At 45.9% G+C, this 16301-nt stretch overlaps 1 protein-coding gene across 1 annotated transcript in view; it reads right to left on the bottom strand.

The window, feature by feature from the left end:
- Oacyl (O-acyltransferase like) overlaps positions 1-16301 on the bottom strand; it is a 51368-nt gene that overhangs the window by 16950 nt on the left and 18117 nt on the right. Inside the window, exons 4-8 of the mRNA NM_001106139.1 lie at positions 13240-13378; positions 10834-11048; positions 7739-7918; positions 6898-7000; positions 1405-1506 (exon numbers count right to left, since the gene is read on the bottom strand). Of these exons, the coding sequence (NP_001099609.1) occupies positions 1405-1506; positions 6898-7000; positions 7739-7918; positions 10834-11048; positions 13240-13378 (739 nt within the window). The remainder of the gene's footprint in view (positions 1-1404; positions 1507-6897; positions 7001-7738; positions 7919-10833; positions 11049-13239; positions 13379-16301) is intronic.

The following is a 16301-nucleotide window of genomic DNA, read 5'->3' as shown; positions in this document are numbered from 1 at the left end:
TTTTCCCAGTCCTGAGGATCATTTTAACTATTTCGTGACAATGCGATGTTTAAATACCAACTTGCGACAAATTAGAACCACTTGAGTAAGGGAGCCTCCACTCAGGCACTGTCCTGACAGCCTTAGTGGTATGGATAGCGGCACCCCAAATGCCAGTGGCTTCTTTGTGTAGCAGTCCTGACACAAAGGGCGCGCAGTCATTGGTCGTTTGCCTACTTGGCCTTCCCTTCTGCTGCTGGGTTGACTCACCCTGTCACTGATGCTGATGCTTCCTTCGCTGAGAGCAGAGCCAACATTTTTAGGTTTCTGTCACAGACTAAGAACCAGCGGCTCTCAGATTCTCTACGCCATTTGGGACTGCTGAGACAAAGCCTCGCGAATTGACAACTACCTGGTTCTCATCCTCTCGTCCTCTCAGGAATGAGACAACTGCTGTTACTATTTCAATGAAAGCCAATTTAGTAAATTGTTTTGATAGGCAACGTGATATATGTTCATTCATTTATACATGGATATATATACAAAAATATATATGTATATATACATATGCACATATATACATGTGTGTATATACATATACATGTGTATATGTGTATGTGTGTATATTTATATTATACCAATATATATTTTATTGGTTCTGTTTCTCTAGGGAACCCTGATACACAGACTGGTATAACAAGATGGATTTAGAATAGGAATACTGGGAGCTGGGTTCTGGCTCAGTACAGCCATGCCTGAGAAAGTGTGAAAATGGAAGGACTGGAGAGCAGAAACTGAAGTGTCCTTTCCCTTTAATTCCAGCTATTTCATTACATCACTGCCATCTCTGCTATCTCATTACATCACTGCCATCCCAGCTATCTCATTACATCACTGCCATCCCAGCCATCTCATTACATCACTGCCATCCCAGCTATCTCATTACATCACTGCCATCACTACTCTATAGTCTAAACCAATATCAGAAGTCTTCTGCTTCAACCAACAGCACATTGCTTAATAAAGAAGCATGGCCCTGACCTATCTCACCCAGCACTGTTCTTTGCTGTGTGTTATTTTCATCACCACACTGGTACTCCGACTTCCAGGATCACTTGCAGCTATGTCAATTCCCCTGCAGAGTATCAGTCCCATAGTAACAAATAGCACATCTATGAAACACTACTTCTGGCCTGCTGAGAATGAGTTTGCTGGTAAAAAAATGACAGTTTTCATGACCTTTACTCTCACAAAAGTTAAACTGTTTTAATCCAGCCAATTCCAAATTTACTTAAGGAAAGAAAACTGTTTCCTTCAGTTTATTTCTTAAGGGAAAAAAAAAACTCCTTTCAAACACAGTTAAACATTAAGAGCTACTCACTTCATACCAATAACTATCTGAAAAAATTATATAAATAAACCTACCTTGTAAAGCGTTTCAGAAAGTATCTGAGAATGACTTTAGGGGTTATTCCTGTGCTGGTGTTCTGGTGCATCTTTAGAAATGACCGTGCACTTAACCAACCACTGAGAAAGAGAGAAGAGTAGCCATAGGAGTTAGCCATAATGTAGCTCATCGGTGAGTTGCTGCAGCCGTCTCCATCAGGACGGGCTAAGTGACGCTTCAGATAAGGCACCCCAAGTCTCGAAGCAGCAGACTCTGGATGTGGGGCTCTTATTTTATTTCATGTTGGTTCTGTTTTTCTTCTGTAACATATTCATAGCCTGTTGGCCAAGAGTCAGTGTCTTCCTCACTATGGGCTAATGGGACAACAAGTGCTCACGAATGACCACAGTGGTGAACAAGACAGCTTTGGAGAGTCTCAACCCAGCAGTGTTCTAGTCTAAAGTGACACGTGAAAGCTGTTGGATAAGGGTTGGAGGGCTTCAACGTAGGCACAGTGACATAGTGGCTCATGAGGCTTAACCGGTTGATCGACACTAGCAGCGTGGTCCATCCAAAGCAGTGATTCAACCCATTTAGGAGGGTGGAATGGTCCTCTCACAGTGGTTGCTTATCAGATATTTACATTACTATCCATAAAAGTAGCAAAATTACAGTCACGAAGGAGTAACAAAATAATTTTATAATTAGGGCTCACCACCACATGAGGAACTGTATGTATTAAAGGGTCACAGCATTAGGGAGGTTGCGAGCCACTGACTTGGAGGATGGAGGGTCAGGAATATTTGGCTAACAGTACCAATACCTGTGCTGTGTTCTCTCTCTCTCTCTCTCTCTCTCTCTCTCTCTCTCTCTCTCTCTCTCATTATATGACATGGTTCATGCATGTTAATATGCAAGTACATCTGCCCACGCCACTCATGCAGAAGGCAGGAGAAGGCAGGAGAAGGCAGGAGAAGGACACCAATGCCTTCCTCTATCACTACCCTCCTTATTGCCTTGAGGAGAGTCCCTCACTAAACTAGCAGTTCACTATTTGGGGTAGACTGGCTGGCTCATGAGCGTCCTTCTCTGCCCCACAATGGTAAAGTTATGGGCACATGCAACTGTGCCTGGATTTATGCATGAGTGCTAGGGGTTGGAACTCAACTCCTCATGCTTGCACAGCAAACACTTTTCCACACAGAGCCATCTCCACAGCCCTATTGGTGTATTAAAGTAACATTGTGAAAGACTCCCACATTGTAGTACCACACCATTTTCAAAATGCTTCCCCTAACGAGATTGCTTCCAATTCCCCAAGCATCCCCAACTACTTCTCAATAAACATTTGTTGAGTAAATGAGAAGGATGTTTGATTCCTACCAGGAGGAAAAGGAGACATTATTATTCCTGCTTTTCCACACAGGGATAGTGAGACTCAGATTGCTAAAGGCTGCCCAAGAGTACAGAATTCCAAACGGTGGGGGCACACGCACACCTTCCCAGCATTCAGGAGGTAGAGGCAGGCAGATCTCTGTGGGTTAGAGGCCAGCCTGGTCTACAGAGCTATTTCTAGAACAACCAAGGCTATACAAACAGACCCCATCTTGGAGGGTGAGGGGAGCACAAAAGTCCAGTTTTGTTTCTTTCATTTTGAGACATGGTCTCACGTAGCTTCCTCAAACCCCTGATGTAGCTAAAGATGACCTTGAACTCTTGATCCTCCTGCCTCTGCCTCTCAAGTGCTGGGTTTACAGAAAGATACAGAATTCCTATCTGTCATGTTCTCATGGCTTGGTGGTGAGCAGGTCTGTGAATCCCTTGACCTTTTGGCGTTTAGCTCCTGATCCTCATGGGAGCTCCTCTGAATGGTAAACGTTTCCTGATGCACAGAAAGGATGTCTGTGTTGGGCCCTACTTGGAAGGGATCCTGGTGGGTTGGGGAATGCCTTAGATTTCCTTTGAAAAGCATCGAGTTGGAGTCTTCATAATAGGAACCAAATGCATAAAGACATCTAAATGAGAGCACAGAGAGCAGGAAGTGGGGCAGCCAGCTCTGATTCTGGCCTCCTCTTCGCTGCAGGAAAGGATGAATCTGGGTCACCCTTTCTTCTCCGAGTGACTGGTACCACTGCCGGACCTTCACTAAGCAGAGCCTGGGTCTTGCGGGGGCACTGAGAAGAGAGCAAACAGGCTGTGAGACCAGAGTCCTGAATGGACTGAGGAAGGGGAAACTATGCCATGTGTTTAGTATGAAGTCAGCCCAGGAGGTAGGAAAGATAACTGGGGCCCTGCTTTTTCTGTGTATCAGTGATCAGGTTGTTAAGACATGAGTTCTATGAAACAAACTACAGGCTGAGCACCCCTCATCCAGAATGGGTGCGCCCCAGCATGCTTTAGCATCTGGGAATGCTTTCGTACATCCGACGAGGTGTTTGGAGTTAGACTCAAGACTAAGAACGAGTTCATGTGCTTCACACACTGCTGTGTACGTAGCCTGAAGATATTGTTGACGGTATTTTTTTTTTTTTTGGCACACCTGTGTTTTTTCTGGGACCTCTTACCTATAAAATGTCCCACTTTGGTATTTTGTTAGCACTTAAAAAGCTGTAGATTTTGAAGTAGTTTTGGGTTTCAGATTTCCAGGGATATTCAACTTGTGTTCACAAGCGCTGTTTCTGACCTTAATAGTGCACAGGTGGGTAAATTATTATTTTGTCTCTGGATCTTGAATTTATTATCTGCAAAAATGAGGCCGATGCTCTATTTTTCAATAATGCAGGAGATGAGAGATGGAGAGAGAGAGAGAGCTCAGCTGCTCTTCCAGAGGACCCAGCTCCAATTCCCAGCACCCACATGGCAACGTACTATCTGTAACTCCAGTTCCAGAGGATCCGATGTCCTCTTCCGGCCTTTTCAGGTACAAGGTACACACATGGTACATAAATATACAGGCGGGCAAAGCACTCATAAACATAAAAACATTAAATAATTTTAGTGTAGGGCCGAAGAGACGGCTCAGTGGCTCAGAGCACTAGACGCTCACCCAGAAAACCTGTGTTCAATTCCCAGTACCCACAGACCAGCTCACCACTGTCTGTAACTCTAGTTCCAGGAAACCTGACACCCTCTTCCTCTGGCTTCCCTGGGCACCAGGCATAGAATGAATGAATGAATGAATGAATGAATGAATGAATGAATGAATGATGTGATATATGGATATGTTGTGTATAGTGTATGCTCTGTGTGTGTGTGTGTGTGTGTGTGTGTGTGGTATGTGTTTATATGTATGGTGTTTGGTATATGTGTGTGTTTTATATATATATGCATGTATATGTGTGTGGTATGTGTGGTGTATATATATGCATGCATACATGCATATGTGTGTGTGGTATGTGTGTTATATATATGTGCATGTATTGCAGGCACTCACATACAGGTCAGTGTATTCAGCCCCTATCTGGCTTCCTATACAGGTAGAGGAGATTCTAACTCAGATCATTACAGTTGTAGAGCAAGCAATGTTATGTGATTCTTCCCCCAGTCTCTCTCTCTCTCTCTCTCTCTCACACACACACACACACACACACACACACACACACACACACACATGTGTACACATACCACAGACACAAGTGTCATGTACAATGTAAATTTGAAGTCAAAGAACATGGGAATCATCTAAAGTAATAAAATGAATAAAAACTAGAGGGTGGGAAGGCAACCACAGGCTGATGGTGAGAAATGGAAACAAGGGGACAAAGCAGACAGAAATGGCTTCCTCCAGCGCTGGCCCTGTGTCAAGCTCTGTGCACTGCCTCTGCCCTCCTCAGCTCCTGCCGCCTGGGCTTGTCCTGTACCTCTCAGACTGGAGGGGTCACAGGATTACCTGGAGGGCTAGTGACAGCGCAGGCTGCTGGTCTTACCCCAGAATGGCTGGCTCAGTGCATCCGCGGAGGGGCCTGCGAGCCGGAGTCGCCAAGGACCTTCCAGTAGCAAGTGCCTCCACACCGACCAGTGCAGATGGGGTCTCACTCTGCTTGTGGTGTCCCTGGACCGTTATTTACAGCCCTGACCTGTGCCACCCTGTGGATCCTACATTACTGGGAGGGTGGTGGGCTGCCCGTGCTACTTATTGAACTCTTAACAGTTCAAGAATGTAGGAAGTTAAAAAAGAGATTAGGAAATGTTAGGTCGACAGTTGAGAGAGTATAACTCTGTGAACCTCACGCTGGTTTGGTGTTCTTCTTCACATTTTGCTGCAGTGAGCATTGGACATTTTAATATGAATCTACACCACTTCCTAGAGCTTGAGAATCACTGAAACGAATAATTTTAGTAAGTAAAAGCAACTTGTGTGGGCTGTTGAGATGGCTCAGCGGAGTAAGGGGCTTGCTGCCAAGTCTAATGGCCTGAGTTCAATCCCTGGACCCCACATGGTGATAAAAACCTAACTCCTCCAAGCTGCCCTCTGATAGACACACAAACATCACACACATACCCCAGCATAATGCACACACACAAATAAATACATACACCATACATACATACATACATAAGTACACACAAATAAATACATACACCATACATACATACATACATACATACATACATACATACATACGTACAGTGTAATAAAAATGCTTTTAAAAAACAAGCTTTCTATTTTCTTTCTTTTGGGGTGGTGTTGTGAGGTACTTCATTTTCAGTAACAGCCCTATCAATAAGGAATAACTAATTTTTTTTTCTTTTTTCTTTTCTGGAAACCCCCTATCCCATCACCCCCCCTGCTTCTATGAGGGTGCTCCCACCCACAAAACCACTCCCTCCCACCTCCCTGCCCTGGAATTCCCCTACACTGGGGATTCCGGCCTTCACAGGACCAAGGGCCTCTCCTCCCATTGATGTCCAACAAGGTCATCCTCTGCTACATATGCGGCTGGAGCCATGGGTCCCTCCATGTGTACTCTTTGGTTGGTGGTTTAGTCCCTGGGAGCTCTGGGGGGGAGGGGGGACTGGTTGGTTGATGTTGTTGTTCTTCCTATGGGGTTTCAAACCCCTTCAACTCCTTCAGCCCTTTCTCTAACTCCTCTACTGGGGACCCCATTCTCAGAAATCAACCTTCCTAAAAGGCCCATTTCTCAGCCTCATCCTAACTCATCTACAAGACTGAAGACACTGCACAGGGTACCCGTGACGACAGCACTCTCTAGATCAGTGGTTCTCACCCTTCCTCATGCTGCAACCCTTTAATACAGTTCCTGGTGTTGTGGTGACCCCCCCCCAACCACGAAATCATCTTGCTGCTACTTTGCAACTATAATTTTGCCACTTTTATGAATCCTAATGTAAATACATATCTGATATTCAGGACATCTGTTATGCAATCCCCCACCCCAAAGGGGTTGTTAAGATCTAAAAATAACAGAAGTCAATCGCCTTTTCTTAGGAAGCTAGGACTGATAGCCCTCCGCTCTACCCACACATCTTTTAACAAGGTAACAGCAGAGACAACATTTCAACCTCATCACCTGATCAGGAAAAATGTATCCACCCCGAGGTAGAACGGGCCACTCCGAGAGTAGAGGTACAGCGGGTTCTTGGGCACTCTGGCTTTCCATTCAAGCACATTATCTGTAACAGATATGTGGGAAAGCAATGTTTTTTAGTTTAGTCTGGTGAAGGGAACCACCAGACTTCACTTTGAGAAAAAGCAAGAAGCACACTTTCAACGTCTGTTTGCACAGGGACAGCTGTAAGGCCAACGTCAGGGGTTGACTTACAGCGGGAATGAGGGTGGTGCCCGAGCTTCCTGTCACTCAGGCTGTGTGCTTCTTTGTACTCTTATGATGCCCACAGCCCTCTGGGGCTCTCATGGGGTTGGGCTAGGTGCTCATGACCTCAGTGCCTCCTTGTAACTGCCCTCAGTGCCTAGCTCTGATCCACCGACTTCGTCCTCCACTGAGTGGCAGACGTTGAATCATGGATGAGAGATCTTGGGGAGCAGCAAAGTGCAATGAATGGTCCAGAAATGGTGATTTACTATGGATGCCCAGCATTTGGTTATACTTGCCTACTTTTTGGGGTAGGGGGTGAGTGACTTTCTGTCTTCCCTAGTTGGTGGAAGGAGCACACAATGGGCAGACATCACTGGGTACCTGACTTCTACCTAGGAGAGCAGTAGTGAAAAGAGCCCCTGATTGAATGCCTGGGAACCTTGGCGTATGAGGTCACTTGCCATGGCAAACCTCAGCATGTCCCTAGGACAGAAGGAAGGATGGCTGTTCATGAGACCACTGTCAGGCTTCCACCCCATGGCCCACCACCAGCCCACTTAGAAGGAGCTCTCTCCTTCCCATCAGCTACCCTTACCCAAAGAGAGCCAAGCGGTCATCTGACTGGTGTGCCCCGAGATAATCCAGAGGAGACTCAGGACCCGGATGCCGTTCAGTGTCTGGCAGGTGCCTCCTGGCAGCTCTGGGTTGCAGATGGCTGGCATGTTCTTCTGCCAAGAAAAGCACTGCAGGACTCCATCCAAGGCTCCTAGAAACCCTGAGCAAGAGTGGAGCAATGACCAGCCCTCATGAGAGCCAGACCCATCCATTCCTAAAGTGAATCAGAACTTATGCAGAGACCTTGCACTCTTGCTCCAAACCTGGACTGCTCTTCTCGGGCTTCCATAGTCCACTCTAGGTCTATCCTAGGCAGGCGTACCTGGCCTTTGAACCTTGACTCCCCCTACCAGTGTTGACCTGACATCGGTGCACTACAGTGCCTTGTATTACCTAAGTTCAGGCACCAGGGAGGCCATATCTGTTCCACAGAGGTCAAGAAAAGACAAATGATCTGTGAGACCAGTGGATCCGGAGAACTGACATTTCACTTGAAAACAGCATCCCAATGCTGTCCAATACTAGACTCACATTTTGGTCTAGTATCTCCAGCCCGCTTCCTCACACCTTTACACCCTTGTATCACCTCTTACAATAGCAAGACAAGTTAACTCCACAGGCAGTTACACTGAAACATATAAGAGTTATTGAGAGTCCAAAGAATCAAGAATCCAGAATCCAAATGCATAGCTGGACTCCAGCCTTCCAAAAGATACATTGGTCTTTGATTTACAGCCGAATGTCAAAGTGAGGAGGGGGGGGGAAATCAATGAATACATCTTGATTTGTACTTCCTAACATCCAAGGACATACTTTGTCTCCGAAACTATTGAATACAAAAATAAAAAAGAACACTGCTATGGCAACGAAACACAGACCAGCCATTCTGAGACCATGGGTAAACAGTAACAGCCAATAAAATGCACCCAAGTCAGAAGAAATCTCAGTTTGATGGAGAGCCTGAAGGGCAACACTGATGCCTGACACCTTAGACACGTATCTGCTTTAAGTGTGAGACGGGCGCCAAGCATCGGCCTCTGTGGCGCAGCCTGGCATGGCCGAAAGCAATGGAGATGGGAAGCCTGTCACATCCTTACAGTCTGACAGAAGCCTCTTTGTCAGGTCAGGGCCTCCCAGCAAAGGATCTTGACGCAGCCCTACTTCTTCTCCTGTCCCACTTGAATGTAGAGACTGAGGGAAAGGATACAGAGAAGAGACACATGTTACTGCATCGAATCCCGTCAGCTCATCCCGTGGTGTCTCTTGTTTTACGTATGTGGGAGTTGAGGTTCATAAAAATCAAACAGTCCAAGGTCCTGGCCAGCAGTCAAGACAGATGTGACTCCTGTCTCTACCGTGATGAACCTGAACCTGTCTCCAGGGCAGCCAGGTGCAGAAACAGAGCCATAAACACATCTCAAGTGGTCACTGGAGGCTGCTGGAACCTGGACAAGCCCACCATTGCTGTACTCGGAATGTGATGGGGACACTGAAGGGCAGCAGGCTGACCCGGACCCTGGGCAGGGGATCCTGTTCTACATAGGAGCTGGTCCCCAGAACTCTAAGTCTGCCGAGCACCCCCTCAGAGTATCTGTGTCTTTTATTGCGTTTTTGATGTTGGGGTTTTAAGTTGCTGCCAATGCTGATTCTGTGTAAAATTCACAGAAGGGGAGTTGGGGATTTAGCTCAGTGGTAGAGCGCTTGCCTAGGAAGCGCAAGGCCCTGGGTTCGGTCCCCAGCTCCCAAAAAAAAGAACCAAAAAAAAAAAAAAATTCAAAGAAGGGCAGAGAAAAACCATTGCTATGCTTTCCACGTGGGACCTGCTCCTTGGAGCTACTTAATTACATATTCATATTTACCCTGCCAACTCCCTCGGATATTTAATTTTTTTTAAATCCCCCTTTTGAGTAAGAAAAGACAAATTTAAAGACCTGAGGGAAATTTATTACTCCAGGTGGGTGAAAGGCATTTGCATAAATAGGCAGTTTTTGAATGTGGTGAGATGATAAGTAGGTAGTGAGTAGCTAGGTAGATAATAGATGCCGGTAAGTAAATGATAAGATCTATCTATGCTTTTCCCTTCCATATAGTCAGGTGAAAATGAAGCCAATAGTTTTCCTTCTTTCTTTTTTTAAAATTTATTCTCTAATCCTTTTTTACAGTCCAGACTTTCTCCCCTTCCCAGTCTACCCTCTGACTGTTCTACATCCCACACCATCCCCCTACCCCATCTCAAAGAGGATGTCCCCACCCACCACCCACTCCACCAGGCCTCTCCCCACTCCCTGGGGCCTCAAGACTCTCGAGGGTTAGGTGCATCTTCTCTGACCGAGTCCAGACCCGGCCGTCCTCTGCCGTATATGTGTCAGAGCCCTCATATAAATGTAGCCCTGACTGGCTTCAAAGCCACAGAAAATTCTTCTGCCTCTGCCACTTAAATTTTAGGATCAAAGCGTGTGCCACTCTGGCCCTTGAAACTCATATTCTTTTTTTTTTTTTTCTTTTCTTTTTTTCGGAGCTGGGGACCGAACCCAGGGCCTTGCGGTTGCTAGGCAAGCGCTCTACCTCTGAGCCAAATCCCCAACCCCTGAAACTCATATTCTTAATTTTTTACCGAAGCATAGCTACACTGAGATCAGTGTTTTGATAATTGGGTTGAGTAATCTAATTTCAACTCAGATACACTGGTTATCTTTGCTTGCACATGCCCCACCACGGGATTCAGAGGTGGACATGTATGTATCCATATGGGACTAAAAACAGCCATGACCATAGAATTTACTCCTAGGACAGCACCTACAGCGAACCCCTTAAGTCTCCACTGACCCGGGCTTTGGTCAACACAAAGACACACTAGATAATTGTGCCCAGCATAAAGCATCATTGTTCGAGCTTCAGCCTTGCCTCACACCCTGACGGTAAACAAAGACCGAACTGTAAACTGTGGCGACCTAGCCTCTGCTGGCATTTAGAAGCTGCCAGGCACTCGCTAGAATCCAAACTGGAGAAATTATTTCCCAACCCCACACTTCTCTAAGTCACTTCTCTGGGGAGATCTTAGTTTAAAATGCTTACTTTTTCCTCTGCTCGGGGGTCCCGGAGGAGGGAGCTGAACTTGGCAACTGGTCCTGTTTCTTTGCCTGTTGCTCTCCATGTTTCCCAAAGGCAGACTCTCGAGACTGGTAGGAGTCCCACACACAGATGCCGCCTTGAGGTCCAAGCCCCAGTCTCTGGCCACCATGTAAACAGTTCCAGCCACAGGAAGGACAAGGCCTAGCAAGGTGATGAACCTGCAGAAAGAAGACACCTGGCCAGGCCTTCACATAACACGAAAGATACAGAGAAAACCACCCCGTGACAAACAGGTGGACGCGTCCCTGTAACCGCAGCATGCTGGGGGTTGAATCAGGAGGCTCCTGGGTTCAAGATAGCTGACATCCATAGAAACACCCCATCTCAAAAAGAAAAACCTGGGGCTAGAGAGATGGCTCAGTGGTTAAGTGCACTGACTGCTTTTCCAGAGGTCCTGAGTTCAATTCCAAGCAACCACATGGTGGCTCACAACCATCTGTAATGGGATCTGATGCCCTCTTCTGGTGTGCCTGAAGACGGACATTGTGCGCATATACATAAAACAAACAAATAAGCAAGAAAAACACCAAAATACTAAATAACTTAGGAATGGGGGCTGGGAGGGAGAACCCAGGTTCGGTTTTCCCAGCACACAGCATACATGGCTCTGAACTTCCTGTAACTCAAGTTTCAGGTGATCTAATCTAACTAACACCCTCTCCTGACCTCCACGGGCACCTGGACACACAATCTCATACAGGTGTGTGTGCGCGCACACACACACACACACACACACACACACACACACTTAAAAATACATCTTTAAAAATTCCAAGAAAAAAAAGAAACAGAAGGAAAATCACGAAGGAAAAGATTAATGAATTTTACTCAGCTTAGAAAATTATCATAAGCATCACTTCTTAGCATTTGGCTGAGAGTGAAAATTACTGTAAATAAACAAAAAAGTCTAAAATGCTGAGAAAAACATTTGTAGTACTAAGTCTAAGGGCAAACAGCCCATACAAAGATGATGTTCTTTAAAAAAATAAGAAAACCTCAGCATATGTGCATGCACACACATGCACAAGAGCACAGGCACATATGTTCTCCCCCACACACACATACACAGACACACACCACACACATACACAGACACACACACATACACACAGACACAGGTACACAGACACAGACACAGACACACCATAATACAGACACACAAACACATACTCATACAGACACACACCACACACTCATACAGACCCACATCTCTCACACACACACACAGAGACACAAACAAACACAGAGAGACACACACACTCACACAGACACACACACACCACAATGCAGACACACACACAGACACACACAGAACACACACACTTACACAGACACACACACTCATATAGACACACTCAACACACACACACTTATACAGACACACATACTCATACAGACACATTCAACACACACATACACACACAGACGAGGGAGTGGAAATTTTACAAAAGAAAAATACAAATAACAGATTAACTCAGGAGGAAAGAAATGTTCCTCACCAGTTTGTTTTTTTTTTTAAGATGTCATTTAAACAAAGGCATTCACCTATCAGATTGGGGTGGGGCTCACGAAGATGGCTTTTGACATCAGTGAGGAGATGAAGCATGTACAGACATTCCCGCTAGCATGTATGGACATACCATAAACGAAAGGCTTCCATTATCGAGACCTAGAACTACATGTCTATTTAACTTGTACCAAGAATTGATGAGAATTCCAAAATGCAAAGGGATCAACATCAGCACAGTAGGCAGGGGAGAGGCCCTGCTTCCAACGGGAAAAAAGAATTTTCAGCTCAGAATGACTGAGGTGGATGTACTTGCTGGCTGTCCTGGATCCCACCCAAGCTTGGCCACGTCTGTCTTCCCTAGAGTGCTTTTGCATTTCCTTGTTTCACGGTGACCTCCCCCAGAATGCCCTGGGCTGGTTGCTTATGAACAATAGAACTTGATTTCTTATCATTCTGGGGAGTCCCCCAAAATCAAGTCACCAGGAGAATTTGGGTTTGGAAAAGAGCAGTTTTTCTAGTTGTTGGCACCTTCTGATTGATCTTGCATGGTAGAAGGAAGGGCCGAGGAACCCCTCTGGGTACCTTTAAGAGGGCATCAATCTCATTTGTAATTAGGGTGGTAGGTCATGGCTGGGTTACCTACTCAAGACCCCACCTGATCCCATCTCATTCAGGTTTAAGTTTCATTTTAGGAATATTGGGGAGACACAAACATTTGACGCCAGACAACACTGGCCAATCATCATCCAATGAATTAAATTCAACACTAAATGTAGTGAGGAGAGAAGGTGATGATTCTGACATAATGCCCTAATGGATACCCAGACGCCCGTACTTACAGACACACTGACGAAAACATGTCCGGCTTCAAGGCCCCAGCAGCACATCTGGCCACGATTTCACAAGATGAAGAAGAGTCTTTTGTAAAGAGAGACAGGGAAGGTTCCAAGAACGAAGTGTTTCTGAACCGTAGAATGTCTACCAAGAGAGAGAGACCATGTCACTGCTTCAGACTTTTCCAAGTGAACCCCCAGCGTCCCCACACAAAGCTGGCATTTTAACACGCACAGGCTTTCCAAGTCTGTATCTGTATCTATACAACTGTATCTATACTGACTGTGTACGGACTTTTCCTCATTGTTCTTTAAACGATATGACTATAGAATGACTATGCACACAGCCCTTACATTTGGTATTATAAGTAAGCCAGCGATGATTAATAGCACACCAGAGGATTCTGTAACACTACGCAAACACTGTGAATTTTTATATAAAGACCTGAGCATCTGTGGATTTCAGTCTCCTGAGGGGGGGCCTGGAACAGAGTTAGCATGAATACCAAATACCAAATTTATATGCTTTATGAATAATGGAAGGAAGAACATGAGACAAAGGTGTCAAAGAGGGCAGGGACATGTGTCTGGGGTTAAAAGTGAATTCTTCTCTTCCACAGGACCAGAGCTCAGTTCCTAGTGTTTACATCAGACAGTTGACAACATCCTGTAAGGCCAGCTCCAGGGAATCTTGACACATTTATTTGGCCTCTGCAGGTACCTGCGGGTGTTCATGCACACGCACACACACACACACACACACACACACACACACACACCCACACACACACACTAAAAAATAAAATAAATGCTTAAAACACAAAAGGATGCTGAAAGCCACAGAACTAGGCATTTGGCCCAGGTAGAAATGGATCAGAGTCTTCTGGACCCTTAGTCTGTTGATCTCTCACATCCCTTCTGACACATAGCCCTGGGGATACTAAGTCTAAAAAGGTGCTGGTACTGACTTGGGCCTATTTGTGAGCAGGTCTCTATGAAAGAGACAAAAATATGCAATAGAAGATGGGGCAAATTGATGGAAGCCGTCCACTCTGGGATGGCCACCATCCAAAACCGAAGGTCAGACACAGCAGCTTAGGACAAAGCTGATGAATCCCTGGAAGGATCGATGTGTAAAGATCTTAGCAGGGAGACTAGTTCTGTCTCCAATGGTAGTGAGCCTCAGGGTGACCCAGAGGCCTGGGAAGAGAGAACTATCAGGTCCCCTCTCTGAAGGCTTCTGAGCTGGAGGTCTGGAAGTGATGTGGGATCTACACTCTGCAGGTTCCTAGTGCAACACTCAGAACCGGACCTGGGCGCTTTCCAGGCCTTGGCAAACATTGAGGACACCTGATTTCATATAACAGAAATACCAATTAATAACAGCCACAAATGCTAGCGTTCATTAAGTGCCTGCTAGACCTGAGGCGTGGTTCTGTTACTGTAACTTTTACCAACTTCTAAGAAGTGTTCGTTCACCTTATCTTACTCACAGGAGAATTGGTCTCAGATAAGTTCATCAAATTCAACGTAGTGGTTAAGAATACAACTTAAGCAAGGGGGAGAGATGGCTGATGTAGAGAATACTGGATGTTTTTCTAGGGGACCCAGGTTCAATTCTCAGGAAGAGGAGGAGGAGGAAGAGCAAGAGGAGGAGGAGGAGGAAGAGGAGGAGGAAGAAGAGCAGGAGGGGGAGGAGGAGGAAGAGGATGAGGAGGAGGAGGAGGAAGAGGAAGAGGAGCAGTAGTAGCAGCAGCAGCAGCAGCAAAAAAGTAAAAAAAAAAAAATGCTGACGACATTGCTATAGCAACCAGTGACCAGAAAAGTCTGAGGATGGTGGCAAAACTGACCACCCAGAACAAACAGGCTCAGAGACAAGGTTGTACCTTCTGCCTCTGCCCTGATCATCAAAGCCCACAAGAAGCCATGGGGACAGAAAGGACCAGAAAATAGTACTAACATTGGAAATAACACTCTTGAGATTGTCAACAGTGTCCTGCAGATGCCACACCAGTCATTAGCCAAAGAACTTTCGGGAACTATGAAGAAGATCCTAGGGGCTAGAGCGTGGATGGCTTCCACCCTCGCAGTGTCACAGAAGACATAGCTTGGGTTTTAAGAAATGGCAAGAGACAATGTTTCAATAGAAGATTATCTAACACACACACACACACACACACACACACACACACACACACACACACAAATTCCTTTTGAGTTCTAATCAGAAAGAAACCTGTGGCTAATTCAAGGAGCTGCTACGAGATAACTCCAGCCTCTCATTCAGCACAGGGGAGTCGTGAGAGAGCTAACGGGGAGCTATAGGTCAGCTGGTTACTCTAACGGGCCAGGCTATTCCGAATCAACCAGCCGTTAAAGAGGACAATTTACACTGACAGCAAAGGCTGGCGAACCTTAATGCCAGGCAGCTCAGATCTCAATGCCTTTGACTCCTGACAAACAGACAGTGTGAGCATCATAAAATATAACATTTCTGAAGGACAGACTCAGAGTGGACCCCTGAGGACCGAAATGTTCAGCCCCCTTTGACACTGGCATAAAATTTGTCGACTCAATGTTGAGTAGAATATTAAAACCGACTTTTTTTTCTTTCTCGGCTCTGGGGATCACGCAGGGTTCAGTTGGATTTGTCAAATAAATCAGGTGAGTGCAGCGTCCTGGATTAAGTGGCAATGAGCCACCATCGTGCCCACTCTCTGTCTTATTTAAGGGAATTCAGATAACCAAGACAAACCAGAAAGTCAATATTGGCTTATATTCTGACTCCCCGCCCCCAGAAAATGCATGGAGCCATATTGGATTTGGGCCTAGCCGCTTTTTGAACTGCTTGGCTCAAAGTGGCTAGGTGACTCTGGGCTGTTTGGCCACAGAGACTCACGCCTAAGATGACTGCCATAAGCCTTAAGATTGTTGAATGGAAGCCTCTCCCATGAATTTACGGCACAGGAAGGTAACATTCAAGGGATGCCTCAGCTCGAGCAGATACCAGTTATCTCCTCAGTCTACACCCGGTGTCTCCACCACCTGACCTCATCGCCTGACCTCTT

Source organism: Rattus norvegicus, chromosome 18, assembly GCF_036323735.1.
Source record: "Rattus norvegicus strain BN/NHsdMcwi chromosome 18, GRCr8, whole genome shotgun sequence".
Classification (NCBI taxonomy): domain Eukaryota; kingdom Metazoa; phylum Chordata; class Mammalia; order Rodentia; family Muridae; genus Rattus; species Rattus norvegicus.
This window is presented reverse-complemented; position numbering and strand designations above follow the sequence as displayed.